The 25,796-nt window shown below is 41.8% G+C and overlaps 1 protein-coding gene across 7 annotated transcripts in view; it reads right to left on the bottom strand.

Annotated features, from left to right (window-relative positions):
- Window positions 1-25,796, bottom strand: part of MACF1 (microtubule actin crosslinking factor 1) — a 366,624-nt gene that overhangs the window by 158,499 nt on the left and 182,329 nt on the right. For all 7 annotated transcript variants that reach the window (XM_040974265.1, XM_040974263.1, XM_040974264.1 and 4 more), the window contains 20 exons: window positions 23,900-24,066; window positions 23,525-23,637; window positions 23,335-23,441; window positions 22,687-22,806; window positions 22,450-22,545; window positions 20,686-20,813; window positions 20,516-20,609; window positions 20,163-20,317; window positions 18,591-18,867; window positions 17,393-17,521; window positions 16,669-16,746; window positions 15,269-15,430; window positions 13,420-13,524; window positions 12,715-12,810; window positions 11,798-11,923; window positions 9,254-9,406; window positions 7,698-7,852; window positions 4,071-4,197; window positions 3,192-3,375; window positions 2,728-2,897 (listed from right to left, as the gene is read on the bottom strand). In XM_040974265.1, coding sequence (XP_040830199.1) covers window positions 2,728-2,897; window positions 3,192-3,375; window positions 4,071-4,197; window positions 7,698-7,852; window positions 9,254-9,406; window positions 11,798-11,923; window positions 12,715-12,810; window positions 13,420-13,524; window positions 15,269-15,430; window positions 16,669-16,746; window positions 17,393-17,521; window positions 18,591-18,867; window positions 20,163-20,317; window positions 20,516-20,609; window positions 20,686-20,813; window positions 22,450-22,545; window positions 22,687-22,806; window positions 23,335-23,441; window positions 23,525-23,637; window positions 23,900-24,066 — 2,742 coding nt within the window. The remainder of the gene's footprint in view (window positions 1-2,727; window positions 2,898-3,191; window positions 3,376-4,070; window positions 4,198-7,697; window positions 7,853-9,253; window positions 9,407-11,797; window positions 11,924-12,714; window positions 12,811-13,419; window positions 13,525-15,268; window positions 15,431-16,668; window positions 16,747-17,392; window positions 17,522-18,590; window positions 18,868-20,162; window positions 20,318-20,515; window positions 20,610-20,685; window positions 20,814-22,449; window positions 22,546-22,686; window positions 22,807-23,334; window positions 23,442-23,524; window positions 23,638-23,899; window positions 24,067-25,796) is intronic.

The following is a 25,796-nucleotide window of genomic DNA, read 5'->3' as shown; positions in this document are numbered from 1 at the left end:
TTTCATCTGTTGGTTCACTTACCAAACGGCCACAAGGGCCAGGGTGAGACCAGGCCAGAGGCAGAAGCAGCCAGGAGGCTCTTCTGGGGTCCCAAGCACCTATGCCATCCTTTGCCACTTTCCCAGGTGCATTAGGAGGGGATTGAATAGGAAATGGAACAGCCAGGACTCAAATCAGTGCCTATATGGGATACTGGCACTGCAAGTGGTGGCTTTACTTATTATGCCAAATCACTAAGGCCTCACTTACGTTTCATATTACCTCATACACATGAATGAAGAACTTAATGCAGATTTTTGAATAATTGTGTGTACCAAATATGTACATGGACCCGCCAGACTGCGGCAGCACAGTGCAACGAGACGCTTCTGATTTTGGAGCAGTACAGATTGCAGATTTTTTAATTAGCAATTCTCAGTTTGCATAAATACATGCATATTTGTAGCATGTGTGTATGCAAATATTTGTAGATATGTTTTTAACATTGTTAAGCAAGCCTCTGATCAAAGACATAACAACAACAATGAGCATACAGACACACAGATCTTGCTTTCTTTTCATTTTTTAAGATATACTTATGTTTATTGGCAAGTCAATTTACAGAGTGAAGGAGAGACAGAGAGAAAGATCTTCCATCCACTAGTTCACACACTAAGTAGCCACAACAGTCAGTGCCACGCTGATCTGAAGTCAGGAGCTTCTTCCTGCTCCCCTTCACAGGTGCAGGGTCCCAAGCTTTAGGCTGTCTTCTCCTTTTTTCCCAGGCCACAAGTAGGTAGCTGGAAGGGAAGTGGAGCAGCCAGTATACGAACCAGTAGCCATATGGGACCCTGGGAATGCAGGCAGGAATTTAGCCAATAGGCTACTGCACCGGGTCCCAGATCTTGGTTTCTAAACAATAGTCTTCATAAAAAAGCAGCAGCATGAGCCCGGTGCAGTAACCTAGTGGCTGAAGTCCTCACCTTGCACATTCCAGGATGCCATATATGCACCAGTTCTAATCCCAGCAGCCTTGCTTCCCATCCAGCTCCCTCCTTGTGGTTTGGAAAACAGTTGAAGACAGCCCAAAGCCCTGGAACCGTGCACCTGTGTGGGAGATTTGGAATAAGTTCCTGGCTCCTGACTTCAGATAGGCTCAGCTCTGGCCATGACAGCCACCTGGGGAGTCTATTATTGGATGGAAAATCCTGCTCTCTCTATATCTGACTTTCCAATAAAAAATAAAAAAATACATCTTAAAAAAAATAATAAATCAAAACTTAAAAAAACTTAAAACAAAAAAAGCAGCACTTCCTGGGGGAAAAAAAGCTGATTCCAAGACTGACAAAAAGAAAAGGACTGGCCCCAGTGCGATAGCCTAGGGGCTAAAATTCTTGTCTTGAACACACAGAGATCCTAAATGGTCCCTGGTTCCTGTCCAGGCAGCTGGCCCCGCTTCCCTTCCAGCTCCCTGCTTGTGAGGACGGCCTAAATCCTTGGAACCCTGTGCCCACATGGGAAACCTAGAGGAGGCTTCTGGCTCCTGGCTCCAGGGTTTGGTTAGGCTCAGCTCTGGCTGTTACAGCTGCTTGGGAAGTGAATCATCAGATGGAAGATCTTCCTCTCTGTCTCTCCTCTTCTCTGTATATCTGACTTTCAAATAAATAAATCTTTAAAAAAGGGATAAGAAGTATAAGTCATGTTAAAAGGATATAAAGCTTAGAATAGGCTCCCATTGGCTGTATTTGGAGCATCAAAGTGATAGTAACAAATTTACACACAACTGAATAAAGTAATAAGTTATGAATCTATACCGAATATAAAACAAAAGAACAGAGGGAAGGAGAGGAGGAGAGAAGGCAGGCTGACTTGTCCTTCAGTTTGCGCAGAACAATAATTTTTTAAATGTAAGAGTAACAGAATCAGAAAATCAGCATTTGGCACCTGTGTTACTAATAACTGATTCAGCCAAGAATCAACGACTGTCTGCTTGACAATCTGGAAACCCACCAGTTACTATCTTACGACATGCCGGACACTGAACTCTCTAATTTAAATGTCAACCTTTTACTTTGCTTTGCACAATAAGCCAAAACAAGGATTTTCATTGCATGAGCTTACTTTTCAATGCATGAGCTTACTTTTCATTGCATGCCTACCAGCAATGAACAGCGTCGCTCCTATGTGCTGGTTTTGCGTCAGGAGCATGACTACGTTTTCACAGCTCCTTACTTCCCTGGGCGGCTCATGCTATGCAGTATGCCACTTCCGTGACCTGCAAAGCATCTTCTTCATTTTTGTAAGAAAGGAAACTAAGGAAGGAGGAAGGCTGACTTGCTCCACAGTGCACATCGCTGCCCACAAGAAAACCTGATCCTTCCCTTCTTTCCTTGTATATTTATTACATCCCATGATCAAAGGTAACTAAGTCGCACAAAGTAATACATGTCTATAAAGATACCAGAGAAGGAGTAACTTTATCAATAAATTTTAAAATAAACAACAAATGCAAAACTTACAACAATTTGCTAGTCTATTTGCCTTCTCAATTGTGTAGGAAACTACTCCACAGCAATTTGCTAGGAACTACAATTCTGACTCCATTGGTAAATGGCAGTATTGTTAGCTGTAGGGAAGAATTCCTGAACAGGACCATATTGAATCAATTTGCCTCATATTTTAGAATCCTTACTCATATGCCATCCAGTTGATTCTGGAACAGCACCCACTTTGCCCCCAGGGCTTACCTCCTGCTCTGCAATCCTTAATGCACTGTCCTGCCGGGCGTCTCTGTCAGTCCTAGAGCTGGCTGGAGACTGAATCCGTTTGACCAACCTCTGCTCACACTCCTCGAGGCGTAGCTGGATATTTTTCAGCTCTGAGATGTACATCTTGGCCACAGTCTCCTCTTTGTCTTCTGTGAAAGCACAAGCACAGAAGACCAGTAAGATCTACAGCAAAGACCAGCAAACATGATGACAACAGAGCTGCCGGCAGACAGAGGGCGCCACTGGTGCAAGAACTGACACTGCACAGATAAGGCCTTGCTTAGGGATGCTCTGCCCGATCCCACGGGTTACATAGCGATATTCAGGACCCACATATATACTGTATCCACAAGAGGATGTGAGAAGCTGACTAGTAAGAACAGCTAAAGTATCTACAAGCCCTTCTTCCATGAGCTGACCTCTTTGTCTGGCAGTTCACGTACCATTTTCTATGGACTTCATCAGGTGCTGGAAGCGGGCTTTACAAGCTTCCACCTCCTCTTCCAAGCGCAAGCGATCAGCCACAGAGAAGAGCACAGAGTCACGACTGTCCTGCAGGAAATCTTCATAGTGGGTCTGCAGATTCTTCATGACCTGGTGGCATTCCCCTGACGCTGAGGATCGGAGCTGGTGGGAAGAGGCCAGAAGAAATTTCAACACAATGGGAACATACCCTTTTGTTGTTTTTGTTTTTGTTTTTAAATTAAAGTCTAACATATATATATAATGGTACCTACATCATTGTAAACATGTCAATTTTTATAAATTCAATTCATTCAGGTGATCAACATTTAGAACTACATGCCCCTTTGCCAAGAAAAACAAGATACTATTTATTTCATCAGACATTTCCTTCACAATCCAAGCTGTTGTTTCCAGCTCTTAGGTTCCCCAACTCTTAAAACAGCATCCCTGGTCCCGGCGCAATAGCCTAGTGGCTAAAGTCCTCAACCTGCACATGCCAGGATCCCATATGAGCACTGTTTCTAATGCCAGTGGCCCCACTTTCCATCCAGCTCCCTGCGTGTGGCCTGGGAAAGCAGTGGAGGACGGCCCAAAGCCTTGGGACCCTGCAACCGTGTGGGAGACCCGGAAGGGGCTCCTGCCTCCTGGTTTCAGATCAACTCCGCTCCAGCCACTGTGACCACTTGGGGAGTGAATCAACGGATGGAAGATCCCCCTCTGTCTCTTGTCCTCCTGTATGTCTGCCTTTCCAATAAAAATAAATAAATCTTTTTAAAAAAATAGCATCCCTGATTGCACTGCATTCTATGATATCTCACAACAATGAAAGGATGCAAGCCCGGGTATTTTTCAGTTACCTTTTCTAGGCTCCAAGTCTGTACAAGGTCAAGGTCTTTCCGAAGGTAGTTCCAAGAGATAAGGCTTTTGGTGTTAACGTGCAGCTGGTGCCAAAGGGCCATCACCTTCTGGTAAGATTGTTCCACCCTACAAACAACACAGAAGTTAGCTATGGCTTTTCAACACTTACACTTCACATCAGAGACCATCTATGGAAAACTGGAATTTTCTGAACAGAACCATATGTTAGGCAGAGGAAGACAACTCAAATACTTTTTTTTTTAGATTTTTAAAAAAATTATATTTTTGACAATTTTTACATAATTAATTAGGGTAAAAAGGTTCAAGGGCTACAGGAAAATGGGTAAGACTATTATTTCCACATTCTTTCCTTCATGTATCTGAGGTAAAGGGGGATACTGAGGGAGAAGCCCCACCCAGTTTCCCACCCTCCCTAGGTCCCAGATGTGGGGCATGCTCCAAGATTTTTGCTCAAGTGGTTTTGATAGTTCTGAATCGCTGCCAATCTTGCCACTTCAAGCACGATGGCAACTCAAATACTAACAACAGAGGGATCTTTGGAACTAAATAGAGACCTTCAGTCTGGATTTGCTATAATAGCTAAGTCAGCACATATTTCACAATTTTATACATGTTATGAAAATGTAAAATGATTATAGCAAGTTAAAGAGGGAAAATTATCAGGGAAAGTAATAATAGAGAAAAGAACAGCTAAGATAATCTCATTTGCTGAGAAGGCACTGATGCTTAAAAATAGTGATTTCCTGTATCCTCTATTTTTATAAAAACACTGAAATACAAATTAGTAACAACTGAAGAAGTTTATCTGACATACAAAAGGAACCTGCAGTGGAGCGTCTGCGAAGATTTTACTCAAGCACGGTATGTCCAACTCATTCTTTAAGATTTAAAAACACAAAGTCACAGAGACATACTCACACCTACAGGTTACCTTGAATTTCTCCAAGTTGAGCAGATAATGAGATATAAAGAACAGAATGAAAACTAGAAGCTAGGGTATGAGTTACATAACACTCATTAGTTTATCTTTCTCTAAAAATCCCACTAAAATTTTGCTAAAGTTGAAGCTAAAAGCTCAAGACATCTTAAACAAGAAATGAAAGATACAAAAACAGGATACAAGAAAACTGACTACAGATTTAGTTCAACAAGTCTTAACACCTGACACAAGAGAATTCTTCAATGTAAGGAAAAGAAACACAGAGAATGAAAAACTTGAATAATCCAGAAAACATTTACCCATATTGGAAAAATGAGTTTTCAGTTTGTACTGATTAGCACAATGAACTAAAAAAAACTCATTCAAAGTTATGGCACTCCTTAAATGATCAGAGAAAAACAGAAAGTTTAGAAGCTTCCAGATCAACAGATTTTCATTTAAAAGGTGTTGAACTCCTCAATATCAAGGCTGTGGTAGAGGGCTCAAAGCCAACAGCACTGCTCACTACAAAAGCTGAATTTTACTGCTAGGTAAGCTCTTACAAGAAAAAGATAATGAATGTAAAGTACATCATATCTCTCAATAAGATATGCTGGGAGCAAGGAAATAGTAGGGTAAAGCCTTCCAAGTTCAGACTGAAGGTTAATTTCCAGAAGAATGACGTATCTGGCTATTGAATTGTGAAGGGAGAAGAAAGGCATTTCAGATGTTAAGTGGTACAACATTTACCCTCTCGCAGCCATTTTTAACACTTCTGGAGAGTGTACTCCCCGAAACCAGTGCCTAGATCAATAAATAAGACCTGGAAACTAGGGGTCAGTAGGCGCAAACAGAGGTGATGCAAATCGCAGATGAAGAGGAGGTGAAACGCCCGAGAGGCAGCACTGAATCAGGCTACAAGACAGGCCCAGACCAGGAAAGCAAGACAAGGCCACGAGAAAACAGTCCACAGAAACAACAATGTTCCCAAGAGAACGTAGACACAAAGGGTGGGGATGTTGGTCATGCTGAGAAACGATGTCTCCATAACAAGGCTGGGGAGTTTGGGGACAAATTAACAACATGTAGAAAAAATTAAGCAAAAATAAAAAAATAGGGCCTGGCGCGATAGTGTAGTGGTTAAAGTCCTCATCTTGAACACGCCATGATCCCATATGGGCGCCGGTTCTATCCCGGCAGCCCTGCTTCCCTTCCAGCTCCCTGCCTGTGGCCTGGGAAAGCAGTCGAGGACAGTCCAAAGCTTTGGGACCCTGTGCCCACATAGGAGACCCAAAAGAGCTCCTGGCTTCGGATCGGTGTGGTACCATCCATTGCAGTCACTTATGGAGTGAATCATCACACAGAAGATCTTTCTGTCTCTCCTCTTCTCTGTATATCAGCCTTCCCAATTAAAAAAATAATAATAAAAAATAAAAATAAAAATAAACTTACCTCAAGGAAACAAAAAGCTATACAGAAAAGTAAATCTACAGATAATAAAACAATTTATATATTTGTTTTAAATATTTTATATATTTATTCACCTACTCATTCATTCATTCTGTCAACAATTATTTACTGAGTACCTACTATGTGCCAGGGATGGATTTAAGTGTATGTTTGCTAAAAGTCAAAAACAAGAAAAAAATCTCTAATAAGAGGAAAACACACAATAAATGCAATGTAATTCAAAAAAGTTCATGGGAAACTGGACTGATGAGATTGGTGCAAAAAGAAAACTAAAATCCATGCCTAGTTTTTTTGTAATACACATTTTCCATAAACTGTTTTGAGGTCCCCTTATAAATACAGTACCTATTAATCAGTATTCAGTGTTCTGAAGAGAAGTAAAGATGAGATAAGCATATACAGAGGAATATTTGCAGTGAACGGGAACAGCAGCCCACAAGGGGGACAACACCAACTGGAAGAAGTGAGGAACGAACTGGGTGAACATCTAGAACAAGCAGGAAGTACAAAGCTCCTGAGTGAGGTAAGAACAGATTGTCCATGGGACCCTGCAGCCAGGTGGGAGATCTGAAAGAAGCTCCTGGCTCCTGGCTTCAGATCAGCTCAGTTCTGGCCATTGTGGCCGCTTGGGGAATAAACCAGCAGATGGAAGATATTTCTCTCTGTCTTTCCTTCTCTCTGTAAATCTAACCATTTAATAAAAATAAATAAACCTTACAAAAAAGAAGTTAAAAACTCTAAAGTTGGAAAAAAAAAAAGCAGGAAAATTATTCAGAATCTGGGAGTTAAAACTCAGATCTATTAAAAGAGCTGAAAACTGCTCGCTCTGGGAAGAACACTGAGGAGGGAAGGCAGTTGCTTACTTCCATGATAAGCTTTAGGATATACCAACCTTCTAAATACCATTTTAATAAAACACACATTAAGGAAAACTAGCTGTTTCTTACAATAGCAGATTTTCTAAAAGTAAGTTATTTATCAGCTTCCTTTCAAAAACAAGTGTCACCAAATAAGCTTCAATTGAACAATAGCCTTTACTGAAGATCTACTATGTGGCTGACGGTATGAGTTTTGCCAGCCCTAACAGGAGGTCCCTCTTTTCCAGAAATAACTTGACAACTGGGTCACTCTGTACAAGGAGATGGCAACTACAGGCCAATCCCTGCATCGGTTCATCCAGAGGCAGCAGGAAGACACGGATGGCGAGCCAGCTCACCTGCTGGCCATCTCGATGGCCTCCTTATTGGGCGGGGGGATGAGGAAGCAGACGGATGGCACCATTGCCTCATTCCCTGTGGGACTGATCACTTTCCATTTGGTCCGCTGAGAATTGTCCTCCAGCACACACTCATCATTTTTGCAAATCGTGATCTAAAGGTACAAATTCATAAGTTACTGTTAATGTGCAAAACAACAACCCACTCTTATCTCCCATCTGATGCTAAAGCTGTAAAATCCTTAAAATACACCTAAGATGTTATTATTTAATAAGAGTTCTTGATTTTATAAATCCGCAACACAGGAAAAATAACAACATCAAATAAATCAAGAAAGCTTGCTCATTAACTGCCTGTTACATGTCAAGTAACAGAGCACATGCAATCTCCAAACCAAAAACTATCAGAGTAAAAGCTGATGGTCTCACGTTTCCACCTCATCCTCCCTTCCTATCATCCCACGAAAACCCTGTAAAAGTTCAAACATTTTGTAATCATTGATTTTCATTTGAGAGAAAGTAACCAATATCAAAGACAGAAAAACTGAGACACACAAGAGTGCAGTCTCATTCTTCCACTCCTTCACTCTTCTGCACTACTAACAGTAACTGAATGCCTGCTGTGGGCCTGGCAAGGCACTAGGCCCTGAGGGATGAAAACGGCAGAGTGGCAAGCAAACACGGTCTGTATTCCACACACTCTGCTGCGGCCATAGAGTACTCATGTTGTGTGCCAGATGCAATTTTCCAGGGTCAAAGGAAACAACAGGACACAGGGAACTGAAGGCCACATTAAGGAATTCAGACTTTCTCCTAGGACAAATGTGTTTTCAATCATGCTTGTAAGTAGGAAAAAGGACCATCCATTGAATGAGGACTGACGCTGTGAGGTAGTGGGTTAAGCCACCAGCACTGCTGCCGTCTCATGTGGGAGCTGGCTGGAGTACTGGTTGCCCAGGTTCCCATCCAGCTCCCTGCCAATGCACCTGGGTGGGCAGCAGAAGATGACCTAAGTCCTTGGGTCCCTGCTACCCACATGGGAGACTTAAGTGAGCGTCCTGGCTCCTGGCTTCAGCCTGGCTCAGACTGAGCAGATGTAATCATTTGGGGAATGAGCCAGTAGATGGAAGATTCTCTCTCTAATTTTACCTTTCAAATAAAAACTTAAAAAAAAAAATGAGGAGGCTACAAAATCAAAGTGAGGGAAACTTATGATCTAACTCAGGGTAGGAGAAGGCAGACAGAAAGAACAAAATATGTAAGGGATGTTTACAGATTAGTATTGATTTGGTCCAACTCGCTGTGGGAAATAAGAAAAGGTAGCATATAGGGTATCTCCCAGGTGTCACAAAGTACTATTTCCTCCAACACTTGGGCACCTGGGTGGATGATGCTGTCAATCACTGAGGTGGGAGAAGATTAGGTCTACATGGTTTGAATGACAGCAGAGATTTGAATATATTAAAAATCCTACAATTTGATCTTTCCTTATGACCAGACTCCCTTTCTCTCTTCCTTCCCGCTGGAGCCCAAAGATGCGCTTTCCAACTGCTCACCTCAATCTGCCGATAGTCACAGATGGCCTTAACAGAAATGGTGCTCTTCAGCACATGGTCTGGACTGCGTGGCTTTAGCTGAACAACGGTTTTTGATCTCCCAACAAGACTGGCAACGGAACTCTTGGACTGTATAAGCTGCTCCTTTTCATCCTACAAAATGAGAAAAAAACACAAAAAGACATTAATGTTACTACTCAGGGTGACTAAATCAACAAAGAAAACTGAGCACTGCACCCCCGAGGAGCATGTCCCTTCTCAGTAATTAGGCAGCCGTGGTGCAGTCATCTTAGATTGGGATTTAGCCAAGGATAAAGACAAAAGCACATGTACTAAATGCTTTTTGTAGAAAAAATGTACAGTTTTTTTCCATGTGTCTTTTCCAATGAATCATAAAGCCACATGCAAAAAGCAAAAATGAACTTAATTTGCCAAAACATAGTCATATATAGAATTTCCCAAAAAAGTTCACAGAACAATAATAATAATAGTAATATTATTAGTAGCATTCAATTTCTCTCTGGTAAAAACTACTTCTTAACCTTTCTGCTTAGAAGAAACCAGAATTATATTATTTAAACTTTTAAAAATTTTATCTCCCAAATTGTACTTCAAATATTTCACTTTCTTAAAATGAGTTAAACTTTCTTGATAAAGATTAGATATCTTTAACCAACAATCTGTAAACCAATGCTGTTGGCCAAAGCATCATGATAAATGGAGTTAGAGTTTACTTTTTTAGTATCTTGCCATGAGATATTCATGTAGATTTGACTAGTTTGAAGAGGGTATCATGCAAAATTGAAACAGTCAATTCTCTGCAAACTCAATTATCTTAAAAACTAATAAAATTCTTGACAACAAAATTGGTAGCAATCTATTACAATTCCATTAGAGAATAAAAGATAATCTTGGTCTATCAACCAGGATGGTTCAAGCCCATTTTGTGCCATAAAAGTCTCCAGAAGAGGGCTTTCTTTGGATGGATGCAGATGTGATGAGAGTGAAGAGTTAATAATGTTAAGAAATGCCATTAAAGAATTAAGAATATGCAAGTATAGAAAAAGGAAATGCTTAAACAAACTACCTGTGCCTGTCCCCGGGAGCATGATTGGAAGAAATACAACTTTAACTTCTTAGTTAAGAGAGAGAATAGAATATATCAGGGAGGCAGCCACACTTCCATACTGAGAGCTGCTCTACCCATTTCAGTTTCCTTGCAATAAAGATGTCAGTTTCTCTCTAACCCACAGCCAAACATATCAAGCTTCAGAGATCAAGTGCTCAGCGTGGTCAAAGTTTCTGGAAAGAACCAGAAGCCAGGACAGATGCTCCCGAACCTGACGGTCCAGCTGAGGAGCAGACCCAGGTGACTCCATGCCCCGATGACGCCGCCAACCCGATGCCCCTGACCTGGAGAGGAGGGAACAGAGCAGCGGCCCTCGAGAAGAGAAGATATGACAACTGCAGAGGAGTTACCCTACGACAGGAAGACACTCTGTGGGAGGGAGGAGATAATAGCCAAGGATTATATTTCTCCTTCAAGCTTGTAGTACCGCTGAGAGACATTTTAGAGACAACATCTGAAAAGTCAGACTTGTACCCTTCATGCCAAACAAATTAACAGATTATTTGCTCAAGTGAAGCACTAAACATAAGATTTACTATAGCTGAAAGTGCTAATAAAAAAATCAAATCAACAAATAGTCTAAATGCCCAAATCTCACCCACCAAATAAAGGAACTGTTGGGAGTTACCACAGTTCTCTTCTTTAGACTTTCCTGTTGAAATGAGCAGACTCCCCACGTTTTTACATAGGAAAAGTCAATTCCCTTCGGCACACACATTTCAATCTCAATTTGAGATGTAGCTTAAGCCCTATGCTGCCAATTCTGTGTAATACATATTCAACAACCGTAAACAGTTTTGCTATTGATTTTATAGCTGGTACCTCAGAAGCAATTATTTATTGGAGAAAATGAATAAAAATAATCTGGATTAAATATTGGATGTTATTGTTCAGTTAGCATGATTGCATACATAAACTGGACAAAAACTGCATTACATCTAAATATTTTTAATGTTAGCCTTCATTAAAATCAATTTTCATCTTATGAAAAAAAATCACAAAGGAGGGAAAATGGTTTGAGATTATTTCATTTTTTAAAATTGCTTTGCATAACAGAGTAAAAAAGAATTTGATGTCAGCTAATCCCCTTCAGCCTCTTTTTTTTTTTTTTTTTTGGTATTTTTTAATGTTCTATATACCTTCATCCAAGACTGCAACTTCTGCATTGAAACAGAGACAATGCAAAGAAAGCAAAGACCCTTAAGTGGCTTTGGGAGATTACTAAGCTTATACTTTGGTAACACACCCAGAGAAATCTCATTAGTAACATTTTTAAGGAAAGAAAAGAAATAAGGGAGAGAGGAAAAGGAGTAAGGTAAGCTATTCATTTTTTAAAGCACGGCCCCTGCCTTGGAGCTTTCAAGGATATACACAGCAGCCGTGGAAGTAACCGTCCCCACGGAGGCAACACCCACCATGGAGTCCTGGAGCAGGTCCTCAAGGCGGGACAAGCTGGTGTTGTGGTCACAGGAATATTTGCGCTTGATTGAGTCTTGGAGGTTCCTCAGGAATGACTCCAGGTCTCGTGCATCACTGAAGAACTGCAGGAATGTAAGGGAGGGGCACCTTCTGCTTAATACATTGGAGCACCTGTGAGAGGCTGACGGGGGAGGTGACCTCTGCCATGCCGCCCAGCTGAATGACCATTGCATAGTGTTAGCTCATCACCAAGGCCACCCAAGTGTCAAGTGGAGGACTTAACCTTACACACGAGGTAGCCTGTTTCATCCCTCAGAAATCATTATTCTTTCCTCTTGACTTCTGGCTAGTGACCACACTGGGCTGGAAGGGATGGTTAATGAAAAGTCTGGTGGCTGAGTGATCAAATATTTCAATGAATTAGTACAATAACGCAATGACCACAGAGATGACACAGGTAACAGCTGATTTCCTCTTCCAGCCACACCTGAAAGCAGGGCAGTCTTTCTTGCTGCGATGCAGAAGAAAGGGTATGGCCATGTGACTTGCGTGGACCTGCAGCACACGACTAAGAGTGATGCAGAAAAAGTGCTTGTGCACTGGGGCTCGCTCTCCTCTGCAGCCGTCAAGAAGGCTGCTGGGTGCTAAAGACACGAGGCTTTAAATCCTGCCACCTCAGCCAACTGTCAGACATGTGAGCCACGCCCTTTGGAACCAAACAGCTCAGAGCTTCTTTGCCAATGGCCTGCAGCCATTTCTGAAACAGGCTAAGATGAAAAGCGCTTATCTAAGCCCTGAACAAACTGAGCTAATGAAGTGATACTGTTGGTGGTTAGTTTATACAGTGTTTTTCACTGACTCCTCACAAACACACACACACACACACACACACACACACAGAGGCCCGCCATACCTGAAAGTAAGCAGTGTTCTCTTTGACATGCTGTTCAACACACAGGCACAGCTGCTTCATCCACTGCAACTGGGACTGGACAGCAGCACTGTAAGCCTGCAGCAACCAAGCACCGGAGAGAGGCCATGAGCTGAGCAGGCTCCAGCCAGAGACGCAATGCTGTTTCAGATGCAACTGCTAGACTCATCATCAGAAGAGACATTGGAGATATCTAACTGGCATCTGCTCAATGTTTCCAAACTGAGGAAAGCTTGCCTCTTATCCAACATGGTTCTGTTAGAATGGTTTACAAAGAAAAGGGTTCTTCCACATTCATTGGTAGCTAAATGATCTGGTCATACAACCCAGGAATAAACAAATTCCTCCTGGGTTTCTTCACTGCTTCTCTTCTCAATGAAAAGGCATTAAACAATTAGATGCAGGATGTATGCGGATAGCTATTTGCAGAAATATGTTCACATCGCCTTTCTCCCTGAAGTTAAGAGTCCATGTATATTCTAATGCTTCTCCTAGTATCATCCTTAAGCAATCAAAATGGCAGGCTTCTGAGGGATATTGGAACAGAGAAAAAGGGAGAAGACCCCAGAGCAGAGATCCTGGGCACTCCTCCAGGCTTTTAGCAGAACAGACACAGGGTCTGATTTGAACACCTTCACAACAACCACCTTGAAGCTTCTGACCTTCACACATCCTCAAGCCACATACCTCCACTGTCTGCTTGGCTGGGTGATTCTCAAGTGACAGCTGTTCTGCTGTATCCTGAAGAGACCGAAATACATCCTGTTTCTTGTCCAGCTCCATCATCAACTCCTGAAAATTAAATTCAGTTTTATAGAATAAGTGCAATAAAGATGGAGTTGTGTTAAAAAAAAAGCTATATTCCCTGCCTTTGTATAAAGGAAACTACAACAATACAGGGTTGGTAAAATGATGAGATGTGTAAATAGCACGTGACAGAGGATTTGAGAATGGGGCAAGTACATTAGAATCACTGGAAAATGCCTTACAAAGAACAGGGGACCTGAGTCAGATCTGAGGAAACGGAGACCACAGAGTGAGAACTGCATGCAGAGAAAGGAGATAGCATGGCTGGGGAGGATGGTCCATGTCAACTCCCACGCCAGCGCACGGCACTCCAGGAGAGCAACAGCCTTCTCCCAGCTTACAACGCCCCCTTCTGACTCTAAATTCTATTCAAACTATAAGATGCAATTTAAGTGCCAATTCTTTGGTGAGGCTAAGTGTTAATCTTCACCATCACTTCCTCCCTGATGCTTTCAGAGCACTTTCTTTGCATGTGGACCATAGTCCAGCTTCAGTTCTCAGAGTATCTACTGTACCACAGTGTCCATGCCTTCCTGTTTTCAGAGGAATCATATCACGCTTCAAAAGCAGGAGACACTCATAACCCTAAATTAATTGAATTAAAATAACTAAATGAGTATTACTAAAAAAAAAAAGTTTTCAATTTGCACAGGGTTAATAAAATCCTTTAAAATTCTCTGAGAATGGGACTATTCAAAGAAAAAAAGGGAGGGGCCCGGCACAGTAGCCTAGTGGCTGAAGGCCTCGCCTCGCACGTGCCAGGATCCCATATGGGCACCAGTTCTAATCCCGGTGGCCCCTGCGTCCTTTCCAGCTCCCTGCTTGTGGCCTGGGAAAGCAGTCAAGGACGGCCCAAAGCCTTGGAACCCTGCATTGTGTGGAAGACCTGGGAGAAGCTCCAGACTCCTGGCTTCGGATCAGATCAGCTCTGGCGATTGCAAGCCACTTTGGAAGTGAATCAGCGAAAGGAAGATCTTCTGTCTCTCCTTTCTATATATCTGACTTTCCCATAAAAATAAATAAATCTTTTAAAAGAAGAAGAAAAAGAAAAAAAAATTTGTATCTTTTGATAGCAAGAAAAAAAGCATTCTCTCATTGTCAAAACGGAATTTTCCTTATCATTATGCAAAAGAAGAGATTCAGAACAAAACATCATTACATTTATTAAGAATGGTCATTTTCTTAGAATTGTGGATACAATATACATTAAATCTCTTCTTTCTATTAATTTTTTCTGAATTAAGAACTAAGAAAATTGTGGAAAGTTAGAAATCACAGTTAAACAATACTAAATTCTATTCTAAATCCTTGGCCTAGTTTTAACTTAATAAATCTTAATCTTTTATTCAACTCTTTGAAGTGATGTTATTTCCTATTTCACAAATGGTCCAGAGAACTAGGCATTTTGCCAAGGGATACAGAGCTAGTTATCAGAGAAATAAGAACGTGAACCTCAGTGTGTCTCACTCTAGAGCTCATAACCTCACCACAGAGCTGTTTGTCTTCGGCATGACTCAGGTGGAAGATGGCTGCTCCTTTTACCCAAGACCCTCCCTTCGTAAATGCTCCACTGTCTGTCAGCTGGTACCCACTTCTCACATTTACAGATGAAGTGAGTAGGGCCTCTGTTTCTGTCTCTCAAACTGCAACTCTGGAAACCAAGCAGACTAACCCTCTTTCTTTCTGGTACAACTAAATAAACATGATAGGCCTGCTGTACTAGACTCACAGAGAAGTAATTTCTCTTGGCTGAAATATTAGGATTGTTGTCACTCCAGTCATATGCTAATTCCTCCTCTTCTTTCTCATTCAACCAGATCAACTCAGCAGTAGCTCGGGAGACAAACTTGTGCAGACTCTGAAGGTGCCTCATGCGGAAGCTAGAAGTTTCCTAGACAAAGTAAGGGTTATAAAGTTAGATTGATGGTCACTGTATTGTAGAGGATAGCACATCTGACATAAATATAAATAACAACTCATTAAGCAAATTTATTTTTTATATTTAAACTTTGGGATTGTCACTTAATACAAGTTTGATACAAATTTAGCACAAGTCCCCCAGAGGGGCTGGTGCTGTGATGCAGTGGGTTAAACTGCTGTGTGCAGCACAGGCATCCCATCTAGGTGCCAATTCAAGCCCCAGCTGCTCCACTTCGAATCCAGCTCCCAGCTAACATGCCTGGGAAAGCAGCGGAGGATGGCTCAATGAGAAACACCCAGATGAAGCTCCTGGCTACTGACCTGAGCCTGGACCAGTTCCAGCCAAGGCAAGACAGGCCTGGTGCAATAGCTCAATGGCTAAATCCTTGCTTGCATGCACCAGGATCCCATATGGGTGCCAGTTCAAGTTTCAGTTGCTCCACTTCCCATTCAGCTCCCTGTTTATGGCCTGGGAGAGCAACAGAGGATGGCCCAAAACCTTGGGACTCTGCACCCTCATGGGAGACCCAGTAGAAACTCCGGGTTCCTAGCTTCAGATTGGCTCAGCTACAACTGTTGTAGCCCTTTAGGAGTAAACCAGTGGATGTCAGATCTTCCTCTCTCTCCTCTCCTTCTCTGTATAAATGACATTCCAATAAAAATAAATAAACTTTTTTTTTTTTTTAAAAAGAGCTCAACTTGGTAATCTAGTGGCCAAAGACCTTGCCTTGGACACACTGGGTTCCCATATAGGCACCGGTTCTAGTCCCGGCAGCTCCACTTTCCATGCAGTTCCCTGATCGTGGCCTGGGAAAACAGTCTAGGACGGTCCAAAGCCTTGGGACCATGCACCTGCGTGTGAGACCCAGAAGAGGCTCCTGGCTCCTGGCTTCAGATTGTAGCAGGCACAGATCGAAAGGTCTTTCTGGGGATTTTTGGGCCTGTGCTACTCTGAAGAACCTTGACACACATAAACATAAAAACAACAGCTATGGAGGAAGTCCCTTCTCTGTTAATCTCCACATTTCAACTTTGGTGTCTCAAAACACAACAGCTAGAGCAGGTTCTAATGAAAGAAAACATATCCTTGAACATAGCAAATGATACAAATTAATAAACAGAAAACACAAAACAGGCCAAAACCATGAACTTCTCTGAAATAGGAAAGAGAGATGTCTGGGCCAGAAGGCTAAGTCAGGCCAGACTCACCTTCAGCTTACAATACTGTGTCTCCAGCTTTCCAAGAGTTTCAACATAACTGGTATGGAAATTTTGGGACATTTTTCCCTGATAAGAAAGGAATTAAATAACAATACATTAGAAAGAGTAAGTAAACTGTATGTTATGGTTTCAACTACACAAATATTATGTCTGCACATGGATAAGCATTGGAATCTCTAAAAAAACAGAAGTTGAGACAAGTTGGCCTCACATCCCACAGACTGGAGCAACATAACTGGGTACTGGTTCAGCATGGTAATTTCAACTAGCAGACCTCACCATCCTGTGCTGCCAGCAATCCTGGGAGGCTGTTAAGCAAAACTTTTGCTCAATGAACCCCCCAAAACTCAATTGCTTTTTTTGAATGATGGAACTGAAATTAAAAATAGGAAGACATAATAACAAGTAAGTGAGAAGAGAGACTGAGGGGATGGTTTCTCTAAGCTGGCCCTCTACTAAAGACTGCGTAAGTTTATAGTCAGAGTCTGAGTTTGGACACTGCTTCCAGGATGACTTGCTTCTTAGCGAAAAGGGATTGACCAAAATCCTTTGCTGACATGGTTATTTCAAAGATTAACAGAGAACACTTCATTTCAAAAGGAAATTTACTGTAAAGTACTATTCATGAATATTAATTATTCTTCCTTTCTAAAGAACCTTCTACTTACAGGCAACTGCCCCTGCTCTATAGTGGATTCTGAATGCTACACACCTCATACAGCCTGGCCTCTTTGACACTGGAGCCCAGTTCTTCTACGCTGGTGTGGATCTGCTGCTGTGTTTCAAGCTGCAACTCCACACTAGGCAGGTCATTACCCCACTCTGCTCGTTCCAATTTCATCTGAAACAGAAAAACACGTGTATCATTTACTGTTGTACTGGGAAAAAAAATGGTCAGAATGAATGTTTTGGCAAAAGTATTTAAGTCACTTTTTTCATTCCATGGCCTCTTATAAACAAACAAAAAAACCCAAAACAGTACCACAATCCATAATCACCCCAAGGAGGTGGAGATCAAATCCCAGCAGCTAAAGCAAAAGAGGGAGCCTTTTCCTGCTGCATACGGGAATAGGTTCCTAAGCCCAACATTCAGAAAAGGGTCTTGAAGCTGGCATTGTGGTACAGGAGAGACAGCAGAATAAGCCAGGATCAATAACCACATCCTGGTTCCAGTCTTGGCTACTTGTCTTTTGATCCAGCTCCCTGTTAAGATGCTTGGGACGTTGTCGATGGTTCCAGGAGTTGAATTTTTGGCAACCACATGGCAGAACCAGATAGAGATCCTGCCTGGCTTCTGCCTGGCATAGACCTGGATGCTGTGGCCATCTGGGAAGTGAACCAACTAAGAAAAGACTTCCATCCTGCTCGTTGCCCTGCCACACTACCTTTCAAACAACAAATGTTAAACAATAAAATAGGCACCTTCACAGATGAAAGTGCTTTATTATGTTACCTAGGCTTTTCCCTTTATGAAGTCTCCTATTTCACAATCAGATCAGATAAAACGGAATTCCAAAAAGGTTGTGAGAAAATCAGCTATTGACTAATGAAAGGTAATTTTAGCTTGTCTTGGGCTTTTATATATATATATCTGGATATTGGTACAAGGAGTGTTTATCATCTGCAGAGGGGAAGAATATGGAACAAAAGGATTAGGCTAAGGACAACATCAAATTTGAATCATTATCCTGGAATGCAATAAATTATGTCCCTAAAAATTGTGGAACACAAAAACCTTGCTTAAACATAAGAATTAACACTAACAGCAAAACCTGAAGAATAAAAATCCTCCCAAAAATAACTGAATTTTTCATAAACACTGGAATTTTCCCACAAGCTCACACTTATGGTATAGTAGCTGAAGCAACAGATTCTCAAAGGGCTTCAAATGAGAAAGTCTCGGGGCTCACCTGCATCTCCTCTACCCAAGACAGTAGCTCATACACAAATCGGAGATTGCCTTCGTCTTCAGAGGAAGAGATAGACACAAGTTCAGCACGAGTCATGGGCTTGCGGAACCAGGAGGTAGAAGAAGAATGGGTTGCCTTGGTCAAGGGGTCTGTTTTCAGATGAGTAGTGGTTAAAGTGGAGGGTGGAACTAATTCAATAGATGTGAAATGGCCTTTCCGGTACAGGTTTGTACATTCTAGACGCAAGGTGACCAGTTCATCCTGCAGACGCGTGACTCTAAAATGGAAGGAAAAAAAAAAACCATGAAGACACTTAAATCTGAAACATATTTTAAAAATTTTTGCTTGCTGGGCCTGACACAGTACCCTAGTGGCTAAAGTCCTTGCCTTGAATGTGCCGGGATCCCAAATGGGTGCCAGTTCTAATCCTGGTAGCTCCACTTCCCATCCAGCTCCCTGCTTGTGGCCTGGGAAAGCAGTCAAGGACAGCCCAAAGCCTTGGGACCCTGCACCCGCATGGGAGATCAGGAAGGAGCTCCTGGCTTAAGATTGGCCCAGCTCTGGCTGTTGCGGACACTTAGGGAGTGAGTTAGCAGACGGAAGATCTTCTTTTCTGTCTCTCCTCCTCTCTGTTTATCTGACTTTCCAATAAAAATGAAAACAAAATAAAAAGTATTTGTTTGCTTATTTATTTGAACAGCAGTGTAACAGAGAAGGAGACCGACATCTTCTCTCTGCTATTTCATTTCCCAAGTGCCTGCAACAGCCAGGCTAAAGCTAGGAACCCAGAACTCCAACTGGATTTTCCACATGGATGGCAGAGACCAAAGCATTTAAGCCATCATCGTCATCTATTGCCTGTATTAGCAGGAAGCTGGATTAGAAGCAAACTAACTGAGACTCAAACTTGGACTCGCTTAATGTGTGGGTATCCTAAGTGGTAACTTAAAGTTACTGCAACACAACACCCATCGCTCTAACATATTAAAAAAAATAAATAAATAAAAAGCTTTCCCTAATCCATGACAGCAGTGTGTAAAAAATAAAAATGACATCATATCTGGAAATTAAGTGAATAAAAGCTAATAACACCTTCAACTAGTTCTGAATTGTTTTCTAGGCAATTGTAAAATTACAGTGTTAACAGAAGGATTCAAATCAATACCTACTTTAAAAATGCCTGAATGGTATAAATGAATAAACGATGGGTTAGACGTGAGAGATGAGGGTCCCACTCTTTGTGTAAACCAGTCTTCTTCCTTTAGATGACCCTCATCTTCCCTGTGTGTCTCAGTCTCCTCCTCTAGAAAATGAGTTCTATTACAACCCAGCAGACTGTGCTAAAGTAAGCGGGGGATGTTGTAAGATTCACAGGGACTTGGGGAATGCAACAGGTATTCAGTGGGAAAGGCAAGTAATAAGAGGAAACTCTCCTCTGACACGAGGATCCTTCTGCCAAAAATCAGTGCCTGCAGGATCCCCATCCTGATGCTGAGTCTGACTTGGGACACCCTCTTCACCCGTGAACCTCAGTGGAAAGCAAGACCCTCATTTGACTCTCTTGTTCCTCACCTAAATGCCAGCTCTTCCAGCTGGTAGTAATTCTCATCCCGTAGGATCTGGAGATCCACTTGCAGCTGCCTGATGAGACCTTCACACTCCTGAATGTACATGATGACATCTGACTCACATCGTACTGGTTGTCCCAATTCCAGGTTAGCAGTGTCCTGAAACAGAAAGGGAGACTAAGAATGGGAAAATTCCACTGGCTCCACCTGTAACACGGAAGGGGGCAAGGGACACACTGTAATCTCAAGAACAAGAAAGCGGTACAGCCGGATTCTGCACCTTCTCATTGTGACCATTAGAGCAGAGGGTAAGAGGTGGTGCACACGTGACAGAGGCAGGACAGAACAGAGACTCACAGCCTGCAGTGTATTCTTGGCTAGTGTCAGTTTTTCTTCACAGTTCAAAGCACCATTCTGTATTTTGTTTGCAATCTGTAGCAGCAATTCCAGCCTAAAATAAGGAAAACCACAATTACGCGCAAGCTCAAAGCAAGTCACCTCAGGTCACCCCGATGCTCTGGACTGACCTCTCCACAGCTGGCCGAAGTGATTTCTCTCGCTCCAGCATCTCAATAATGAGTTTTCCCCACTCTTCTTCCACATCGTTAGGGTGATAACCCTGAGGCAGTTTGATTCGGCCAAACTCAATCCACACCTGAAAGAGATATTTCTTCAGTCCAAAAGCACAGCGATGCTCTCACACTCTGTTTCTGTTCACTCTCTATACAGGCTTAACACTTCCTGATCCAGCCATTATCTAACACCTTTAAATAACCACTTAGATAGCAGCGCCAAGACCTGAGACATGAGCAACAAAATCTCTAAAACACAGGGATGATTCACTCAAAGTCCTTCCATTCCTTCTATATGTTCCATAGCTTCATATTTTCTCAATATTCTTCATTTGGACAAAGTTAAGTGCCAATTTCTATAGCTCCACATATCCTAGGAATCAAATATAAAAGGAAGTTTATTTCTTTCCATCCTAAGAAAGTTTTAACTTTCTTTCCTCTAGGCACATGACAACATCCATGATAGTCAAGAGTTCTACACTGGGCATCTGGAACTGTAGTGCAGCGCCAGCTGGGATACCTGCACCCGCTCCCAGAGCACCTGCTCTGGTTCCCGAGACGAGCTTGGCTGACGCAGATCCTGAGAGACAGCACTGAGCAGGCTCTTGCTACCAACATGGGAGACCCGAGCTGAAGTCCTGGCTGCTGGCTGTGACTCATGGCCTTGCCCAGAGATGTGGACAAGTGGGGAGTGAAGCAGCAGACAGGTGCTCTTTTCTTATTTGTTTTTCCTCTCAAATAAGCAAATTTTTAAAAAATCAATAAATTCAAAATTTCTGAATACTATTCACAATTTTATGGTTTTTTTAAAAAAATATAGATAGCAGTGGAGAAGGCATTTATAGCACAGCACTACTTAAGCTGCTGCTAGACGCCACATCCCATAGCAAAACACCTAGGTTTGAGTCCTGGCTGCTCCACTTTCAATTCAGCATCCTGATAATACATCTTGGGAGGCAGCGGATGATGGTACAAGTACTTCAGCCCTTGCCACCATGTGGGAAAACCAGAGTTCTAAGCTTCTAATTCAATCTGGTCTAGCATGGCTATTGTAGGTATTTGGAAAGTGAGCCAGAAAATGGAAGACTGATTTCTCACTTCCTCCTTTTCTGATTTGCTCTCCTTTCAAAAGATTGTGAAAATAAACATTTTTTTTTAAAATAGAGGATACTATTCTTTTACCACAAATTTTTAAGACCAGCCTGCAAGTCATGTTAAATTTGTTACCCTAGAATTTTGCTATTCATGCAGATTGGAAAGAAAATATAAATAATTTGTCTACTTAAGAAGTATTTAAAGAGTAATTAAGCAATGTTCAGAACGTCGGTGTGCCCTATGGGAGCCCCTAGATTCACTCTCCATTCCAGCCTCCAGCTCATATGCACCCTTGGAGGTACCAAGTGACAGCTCAAGTACTTGGGTCCCTGCCATCCATGGAGGAAAACAAGATTGAGTTCCACGCTCCTGGCATGGCCCTGGCTGTTGGAGGCTCTTGGGAAGTAAAGCAGTAAATGGAACACAGATCTCTTTTTCTCTGCCTGCCTTACTCCCTCCTTCCTTCTATCTCTCTGCCTTTCTAATTAATTAATTTTGCACACTTATTTATTATAAATGCATTATTTGTTTAGTAAATATGTAATATTTATGTATTTAGAAAAGAAGCAATTAATAGTGAAACCCAGCAAACCCTAAGACTCAGCAAAAAATAAACTTTCTTACCTCTAATAATTTATACAGTTCCTCAATTCTTCCTTTTTCTCTCTCCTTGGCCAAAATTTCTGTTTCTTTGAAGTGTATGTATTGGTTATAAAGTGCCTAGAAAATTAATATTTGGTAAACAAATGAAAGAATATAAGCAACAAGACCCAATTTTTCATTCTAAGTTATCCAGAAATTTTCATTCTAAGCAACAAACTAGAGGACATTCATAAAAATTATTTAAGTTCATGGCTTTACCTTTAATTCAACAGGGTTCTGGGGAAAAGATTTATCTGACATCAATATTGTGTGCTGTTTGATCCAGGGAATGAGGGAATCCACTCGGCTTTGGTATTCCTGCCACCTGGAGTCTACTTCCTGTTATCAGAAAGTAAACATTATACACCTGATGAGTAAGAGTCAAAACAGGCATAGGACCAAGGAGGTCAGGCCACCCACATCACATCAAAACGTTTTCTTCCAGTTGCATAGACAGTTGCTCAGTTTAATATCCACAGTTCCAATTTCAAAGCTTCTGTAGGACTCTCAGGATGGGACCTCATTTCCTGACACCTTGAAAGTCTACACTACTAAAAATATATACAGAGTTACACTATACTTAGACAAGCTGATATCAGTGGCTAAGAAAACCCTGCTTCCCAGTGAATTACAGCTGGGGGTGATGAGAGGTCATCCTTTGCTGACACTTAGCAACAAATGACCTGGGCTAGGTGAATCAAAATCAGAATATCAAGACTTATTCCCTGAGACAAAGACTGTGTCCATGTAAACTAATGCATACTGAATTTACATTGCATAAATGTGCTCTCTGTATAATGAGTTCTTAACAATATTATCTCGTGAATGCATTCCATCCAAACAAACCAGAGCGGAAGGTTCTCTTACAGTGGCACTGATTCCTTCTCCACCCTCGGGGACTTTGGGGAAGGCATCATAAATGGAAGACACATAAGTGATGACAGACTTTTCATCTGGAGATGGCACATCCACATCTAAGAGGGAACAGGCATGAAATTCCTCAGTTGAGTCAAAGCAATCTGCTGGAAAGCACAGCGAGCACATGCCAAACTCTCACCTTCGGCGTCCAACAAGCGGGTGACCCCCAGTCTCTCTGCCACTTCAAAAGCCTGCTCCAGGTTTTCTCGGTTGCTCTGGATTTGCACTCTCTCCATATCTACCAGATCAGGTCTGCAGAAAAAAAAAATCCACCACTTACACATCACGCAAGATCACACAAAGAAAACAGCACAAATGTCCCCAGAGCCCAAAAAAACCACTGACTTAGAGTGGAATGTTTATTGCTTATTATCCCTCACTGGTCTAGATATGTAAACATTCATTTTCATGCAAATAAATGAACGAGCTTTGATTCTTACTTGAGGAGGAAATGGCATTATAACTAACGAACAAACAAGAGATGAGAAGAAGCCGGAAACACCACGGTGCTTACCTGTATCGGTGAATAAGTGCATTGAACATCTTCCCATCACTCCAACAGGAGGAGAAGTTGGTGCATTTGATTCCTGCGTAACCAGCTGTCACCTTCTGGGTCCACAGGAGCAGTTTCTCCTTGGCTGACATGTCCCCAGACTCCCCACTAATGTAGATGTCAGAGATCTGCCAAAAGATAGGGCACCGAGTACTTGAGTACAAATGAGATCAAACCTTTTAACCTTCTCTTCTCTGTACAGTGCCGCTCTTAGGAGGGGGTGAGCCAAGGCTGGCAGAGTTTCAGATAACAACTCCAACAATGATTCATTCGCTTTGGTAGTCAGAGAAATGTAAATTAAAGCCACGAGCATCTCTTTCTCACCTATCAAACTTAAAAGAAGGTTGTAAACAAAGATGATGCAAGGGAATATACAGAATGGCTAAAGCTGAGTATTCTCATAGACTGTGACCAGTAAGACTATAAAAGGCACAACTTGTCTGGATGTCAGTTTTTAATCGAAAGTCAAAGGAAACATATAACTTTATAAGGAATAACCAGAAACACGTGCAAAAAGATTGTATTAAAGATTTATTTATTTTTATTGGAAAGTCAGAATTACAGAGGTAAGGAGAGGCGGAGAGGAAAAGATCTTCCATCCACACATTTACTCCTCAAGTGGCTGCAAGGGCCGGAAATGAGCCTATCCAAAGCCAGGAGCTTCTTCCTGATCTCCCATGCGGGTGCAGGATCCCAAGGCTTTGGGCTGTCCTCTGCCTTCCCAGGCCACAAGCAGGGAGCTGGATGGGAAATGGAGCAGCCAGGACACAAACCAGGTGCATGCAAGGCAAGGACTTTAGCCACCAGGCTATAGTACCAGGCCCGCTAAAAGATTTTATAGCAAAATCTTTACCAAGCTATGACAAACATGGATTAGCAAAAAGTTGTAAGGAGCTTAAACTCTAATGAGAGATTGATTGGTCTCAAATTATAACACACATACAGGATGGAATTCTTTGTAGTACTTTAAAATATATACTTTTAAAAGTTTCAATGAAAACAGCCATCAAATTTTATAAAAATAGAGATGGGACCATATGAGTATTAGTTCAAGTCCCAGAAACTCCATTTCCATCTAGCTCCCTGCTAATGCGCTTGGGAAAGCAGCAGGACAACCCAAGTACCTGGGCCCCTACACTCACATGGGAGACTCAGAAGGAGCACCTGGCTTCAGATCAGCTCAGCTCAGGTCAGTCATCTCAATCATTTGGAAAGTGAGCCAGTAGATGAAAGATCTTTCTCTCATTCCTTTCCATCCCCAGGGCCACTCTGTAACTCTTTTAAATAGATAAAATATTTATTTAAAAGTATACAGACAAAAATATTTAGTATTGTGTACATGTACACACACATATACATATACATTAATCCTGACTTTGTAGGAAGGATATAAAAATGTATATTTAAGGTACCAAAGGATCTTTAAAAAGTTAATGGAAAATGTATACCATGGAAAAACAAGTATGGGTTTCAATTTTTTAAATACCAAAATAGCTTTACATTTTCTTTTAAATTATTTATCTATTTATTTAAAAGGCAGTGTGATAGAAAGAGCTAACTTCCACCTATTGGTTCATTCTCCAAATGTCTCCAACAGCCAAGCTGGCCAGGCCAAAACCAGAAACCTGGAATTCCATTGGGGTCTCCCACTAGCGTGGCAAGGATCCAAGCACTCAGGCCATTGCCTGCTGCCTTACAGGCACACTGCCCGGGAGTGAGATCGGACAGAGAATATATGAGCATATAAATGCATACATATACTTGCACGTATGTGTTATAAATACCTCTATGTATTGAGTGTAAATACATCCAAATAGTAATAATGGTTATCTGTGAGTAGTAGAAACACAATTTTCAT

Source organism: Ochotona curzoniae, unplaced genomic scaffold (genome assembly GCF_017591425.1).
Source record: "Ochotona curzoniae isolate NIBS_2020 unplaced genomic scaffold, NIBS_Ocur_1.0 contig_2404, whole genome shotgun sequence".
NCBI classification, from domain to species: domain Eukaryota; kingdom Metazoa; phylum Chordata; class Mammalia; order Lagomorpha; family Ochotonidae; genus Ochotona; species Ochotona curzoniae.
This window is presented reverse-complemented; position numbering and strand designations above follow the sequence as displayed.